General features: G+C 35.7%; 1 protein-coding gene across 1 annotated transcript in view; it reads right to left on the bottom strand.

The window, feature by feature from the left end:
- Nucleotides 1-369: 369 nt before the first annotated feature.
- The window catches only part of veph1 (ventricular zone expressed PH domain-containing 1), a 94895-nt gene continuing 89264 nt past the window's right edge, over nt 370-6000 (bottom strand). Inside the window, exons 13-14 of the mRNA XM_038285544.1 lie at nt 1076-1129; nt 370-776 (exon numbers count right to left, since the gene is read on the bottom strand). Of these exons, the coding sequence (XP_038141472.1) occupies nt 594-776; nt 1076-1129 (237 nt within the window). The 3' untranslated portion in view covers nt 370-593. The remainder of the gene's footprint in view (nt 777-1075; nt 1130-6000) is intronic.

Genomic DNA, 6000 nt, shown 5'->3' with positions numbered 1-6000 from the left:
CACGACACTGAAAACATCCTCAGTCTTTTCCAAACTTTAAAACAGATTGGACACTTCTATAATGGTTGTTTTAGCTTAAATATTCTTAAACTCCTTTAGTGTTTGATTCCTGATCCACAGATGAACGTCTGTAAGAAGCCTAAGAGGACGTGTTCCACGCAGGTAAAATTAGGCACAGTACCGTAAAATGGGATCAACACTCCATCTTAGCAGAACACAGTCTGTTATTGCTGGTTTCTAATTCAGTACAAAAAATACTGCATAATAAATCTTTGTTCAACAAGTCAAAGCTTCAGCAGCAGACTTGATGTTCACATTTGAAAGACACATCTTTTCTTTGGACAAAAGAATTTTGCAATATCGTCACCTCTGCCTTTCAGCCCCCCTACAAGCCTACAAGACAACGCTGGCATTGCTGAGGCGGTTTCACACCTACTCACCAACTCGGCTCTGTGACCTTATTCTACATCTATCTCCTCCCTTTCTGCCCTGGTGGTTGTGCATAAGAGTCAAAGTAAAAGCATGCACCCCCCCTGAAATAAATACAGCACTGTGAATGATTCAGCTCCCGTCAGTCTGTGCTGGATCTGTTCTTACAGATAGGTGGTGGCCTCCCTGTTCTCCCTCTCTCTGGCCTGAGCCACTGCCACATTGATGCACTGCAGCCACTCCTCTGCGTGTTTCTCGTCTTCAGCTTTCAACACATAAGACTTGCTGTCTGTGAAGATCTCGAAGGCTCTTGGTAGACCGCGATCCCTGCGTTTCTTAGCCACCACCTATAAAGAAAGGGAAAGACCAGTTGACAACATCTGGATGTTGATGGAAGCAGCTGCTGCCACTTGATTTTGCTCTATGTAGACTTAGGATGTGAAATACCCTCTAAAACATCTAGGCTTTAATTGAGGAGACATGGAGTATAAATACTAATATTACCGCGGCTTATGCCAAAATATAACCCTAAAACATTTTTGTTTTTGTACTTGCAACAACAAAACTCAATGTAATGTACTAGGTTTTATGCAACAGATGTATTTACAGATAAAAAAACCCCCAAAAATTACAGATGAAAAACCACCTTGACACTCTGCACCTTGCTCAGCTCAATGGGAATGTCATCCAGCTCATCTTTCTGTAAATAAGACAAAAAAAAGGATTATGAAAAGCAAAAACGACAGAGAGAAAGCTCTATCTTTTCTAAATAATCTGCTTTTTATGCAACAGTGAGTGTGTATTTCAGAAGAAGGCAACAACTCAGCTTTTCCTGCAGGACAGGAAATGAAAAGTCTGCCATGTTCAATCGTAATCAGTTCAAATCTGGGTGGTGTTGTGGTCTGGATGCTGAATCACAAACATGCATTCTTACACCATCATTAATTATGTGGCTACAACCACAGCATACTGCAGAGTCCAGTGCAAATGTCCACATCCTTTATGAGGCATTTCTTCATGTTGAAAAGCCTTCTGACGAATGCCTTAATATTTTTTGTAAACTTAATTTTATTCTCATACAGTATTAGTTCCATAACACCATTTTTAAAATCTTTATTAATCCCAATACCATCCATACAAACACCGTTTTATGTTACAATTTTCTTTTTATCTAGCTGGTGAATTTTTTTGCTCAAACCTTTGGATGAATCTGTTGTTAAAAAAAGATACATTTATGAAGATTTTTTTCTTCTTTACACTTCAACATGTTTTACTGTCTTAAGCATTAGAAATTAAATTCATTACATCCAAGTCAGAGTTACAGCACAGAGGATGCATATTTAGCAAAACCTCAATATAAATATGTTTTCTTAGATTTTACCACTGAATAAAAATATACCAAAATAAAACAAAACAGGTTATAAAATCATTATGATGTGCAAAAATACTCGAACTATAAATCTATACTGTATTACTTTTATATTCCCAATGACAGTTGGGTTTTTGGCATATTCTGCATGTGAGGGAATATAAAGATCTTTTTAATGATGATGATATTTGATATACATGATATAATATTTCCATTTTTCCCTTAGCAGCAGGTCTTAACAAACTTTGGTCCAGGTCAGCCTGGGGTTTGGCCTCAGTCCTTGTTCTGGTCCTCATTAAAGAGCAAACATATTCTTCAGAGGTTTGCTGTGTAGCTGTGTTTTAACATAGAATTATCTCTCTTTAAATGTCCAGTTTAATTTGAGGGATTCATTACATTTTTATGTCTTTATATAAAAAGTATGCAAACACTGACTAGAATAAATGTTCAACTACTGAATAACAGATGAATTTAACCATTTAAAGCCCGATCCAAGAAAAAAACAAAACAGAAAATTACTTTTTTTTTGTTTGAATTCCTTATTTGCCCTTTTAACAAAATATGTAAAAAGAAAAAACAGAAATACATTTTTGATATTAATAATTTATTACTATGCGATAAGTCAAGATTATTTTTTGTGTAGTCTTCTACTGGCTGTTATCAGGTATATCTGATTGTGTACAATAGGATTTTGAGCAAAGTTTTTACCATTAAATTATGCAAAAGGTGTCAGATGCAAAACATTTCAGAAACCGTATGTATCAAATACGATACATTTGGCATTATAGGGTTAACAGCTAAATTAAATCACGAGATCTTTTGCAGAAACACACAACACATTCATTACTTGATGCCTTGCAAATGCATTCATAAACATTGAGCTTATTCCTTTTTAATAAAATTACAACTACAAACTTTAATGTATTTTGTTGGGATTTCATGATTTTATAGACCAAGACACTACGGCAAATGGCTGTCAGGTTGATGTTGAACAATAGATTGTTTGGAATAAAAAATAAATAAAAACTTTAAAGATCTGATGTGACTACGCAGTCAGACCACTGGATTTGATTTAATTTACAAACAGCATCCACATAGATGCATGGCAGGTTCAAGTAGCAAGGAGGTCCATGGAACTCTGGATAAGCTGTAGAGACCATATATCCATAACCAGAGATGGCAAAAGTACTCACTTTCCGTACTTGAGTAAAAGTACAGATACTTGTGTTAAAAAATACTCTGGTAAAAGTGGAAGTACTGATTAAACTTCTTTACTCAAGTAAAAGTAACAAAGTACAGGCTTGTAAATTTACTTAAAGTATAAAAGTAAAAGTAGAAACCACTTTTTTCATGCCGTTGCCTACATTTTAAATGGATGTCTGCCAATAGGACTAGATCTCCGTTGTGTTCATTTTCAATCATCTCGTCGTCCATACTACTATGCTAACGCCACCGCCACCAAGCTGCAATGATTTGCTGCCAATGAATACCGCCGAATCTGTCGATTCATCTTGTAGTGGTGCGTCAAATGCAACATAGATTCCCATCCAATTAGATTGAATTTGGTATTGATGACGTGAAAAATAATAACGGTAACTCCATTGAAATGATTCAAAACTAAAGTAACGAGCCAATTTTTTAAAATGTAAGGAGTAGAAAGTACAGATATTTGTGTAAAAATATAAGAAGTAGAAGTAAAAAGTCGCCATAAAAATAAGTAGCAAAGTAAAGTAAAAATATCAGAAAAATCTACTTGAGTACAGTAACGAAGTATTTGTACTTCATTACTTCCCATCTCTGTCCATAACCTTTATGACCAACCTACTGTTTATAATATGAAATAAAGAAGAAGGCTGCTAATAGCACGCAATAAGGGGAGTTTTTTTTTATTTTGCCACAAATCATTTAATTGACACGCCAAATACATGTAGGAATGTGTTCCGGTCAGTGGGGACTGAGATGAAACATCATGGTCTGCATGTAAAACACTGTGTGTGACAGAAAACTAACTTAGCCCCAGAAAGAATATTTACTCAATGTAATACGGAGATGGTAGTACCATGCTGAGGGAAAGCTTTCATCAGCAGGGAACATGGACTTCTTTCAAAGCTGACAGTGGTGGAATGTAACAAAGAACATGTACTTGACTGTACTTAAAGGAGAAGTTCGGTTTTTAACACTTTTAGCCGATTTTCTGTAGTGTCCAGGATGAAATCGAATGATCGACACCAAAATTTTGACAATTGGTCCTGTCTCTGCTTTTTGGCTCATTTAGAATCCACCCCTGGCTGCTTTAGAATGGCTTCCATAGAGCATGTCCGATAATGTCCTTAAAACAACCTTAAACGTTCTTTTTTTTAAATATGCTACTCACCGGGTCGTCAGCGCTGTTCAATGACGTTCCAAAAAAAGTTTTGTGAAGAAAAAACGTTCCTGTAGTGTTTTATTTAGCATTTTGTAAATCCCATTGAGTTCTGTTGGAATAGTCAATATTCCCCTGCCACCGGAAACGGAAATGGGGCCTGTTTACACAGTTGTAGTCTTTTCGCTTCACTCTGTGTACTCCGACGTCGAGGTGCTAACGTCTCTGTTAAACACTTTAAAAAACTCTGAAAATGGAATACGAAAGGTGGATTCTTGATTCTCGACGTTGGAGTACAACGAGTGAAGCGAAAAGACTACAACTGTGTAAACAGGCCCCATTTCCGTTTCCGGTGGCAGGGGAATATTGACTATTCCAACAGAACTCAATGGGATTTACAAAATGCTAAATAAAACACTACAGGAACGTTTTTTCTTTACGAAACTTTTTTTGGAACGTCATTGAACAGTGCTGACGACCCGGTGAGTAGCATATTTAAAAAAAAGAACGTTTAAGGTTGTTTTAAGGACATTATCGGACATGCTCTATGGAAGCCATTCTAAAGCAGCCAGGGGGGGATTCTAAATGAGCCAAAAAGCAGAGACAGGACCAATTGTCAAAATTTTGGTGTCGATCATTCGATTTCATCCTGGACACTACAGAAAATCGGCTAAAAGCGTTAAAAACCGAACTTCTCCTTTAAGTGCTTTTTTTCTATCTTATATTCATTTGAGTAAGTTTTATTTTTTATTTTTTTTTTTTTTTTTTGGGGGGGGGGGAGTAACATTTCTAGGAAGCTGCTATTTACTTGTTACTTTTGGTTCAGCTTAGCTTTTTAATCTGCTGTTGCTATTTTTCTTTCTTGAAATGCAGTTTCAACAAGCAAGATAGCAGCCCTTAGGACTGAATTAGGACACCACTGTTTAGAGATTTGCATGACATTCCACAGATGTGAGAAACTCAGGGCAGATATTATTTGTAGTTTATAATTTTATTAAGCTGTTAGTTGTTACCATGTGGCCAAGTTGTTCGGTAGGATTAGTTCTCAAAGCAGAGTTGGAGTTTCTTTGTGGTAATAGATTCAACCTTAAACCTTTATTCCATGGGGAAAGCGTGAGGAGAATCAAGGCACTGTTTTCTTTTTTGTTTTGATTTTTAATAAGAAATAATAATCAAAATAGCTGTCTTTATTTTTTGAGGCATTTTTATCCTGAACTTCTTTCCAAGTGGTGTAGAGTTTGTAGAAGAATGGTTCTTATGCATCAATACATCAGATGATTTCTGAAAGTGACAAGATTCTCTAAAATGACTCTTAAAATTACAGAGAAAAGTATTAACATTAGAAAATTGTATTGGTATTTTTGAATACTTAAATACTTTTAAATGCATGGACTTTTAAATACTACAATATTTTCAAAAGTACTGTGAGTACTTCAATACTTTTACTTGATTAGATTTTTGACAGAGTTACTTTTACTTATAGTTGAGTAAGTTTTGACTATCAGTACTACTGATGAGTACTTCATCCACCACTGAAAGCTGATAGGATAATGATTGGAGGAGAAAACAGGATGATGCTGAGGTACAACCAGATAGAGGCAGAAAAAGACTTGATTTTCTGTTAATACAAGATTAAATACCAATGAAAAAAAATTAAAAAGATAGTTTGTTTTAATGGGACAAAATGGGCCAAGGTTTACTAATTGCAGTCGAAATAAAGGTATTCAACTATGCAATCCAGTTAAATAAAGGAGATAGAAGGTATTTCACTCAGCCAGCACTTTATTTTCTTTGCAAAGAACAAATGAAAAATATGGCATAACGTCCAGCCCTGCACTGG

The sequence above is a fragment of the Cyprinodon tularosa genome, unplaced genomic scaffold (assembly GCF_016077235.1).
Source record: "Cyprinodon tularosa strain WSP-4 unplaced genomic scaffold, ASM1607723v1 ctg211, whole genome shotgun sequence".
In the NCBI taxonomy this organism is placed as follows: Eukaryota; Metazoa; Chordata; class Actinopteri; order Cyprinodontiformes; family Cyprinodontidae; genus Cyprinodon; species Cyprinodon tularosa.
The sequence above is the reverse complement of the archived record's forward strand: the minus strand, read 5'-3'. Positions and strand labels throughout refer to the sequence as shown.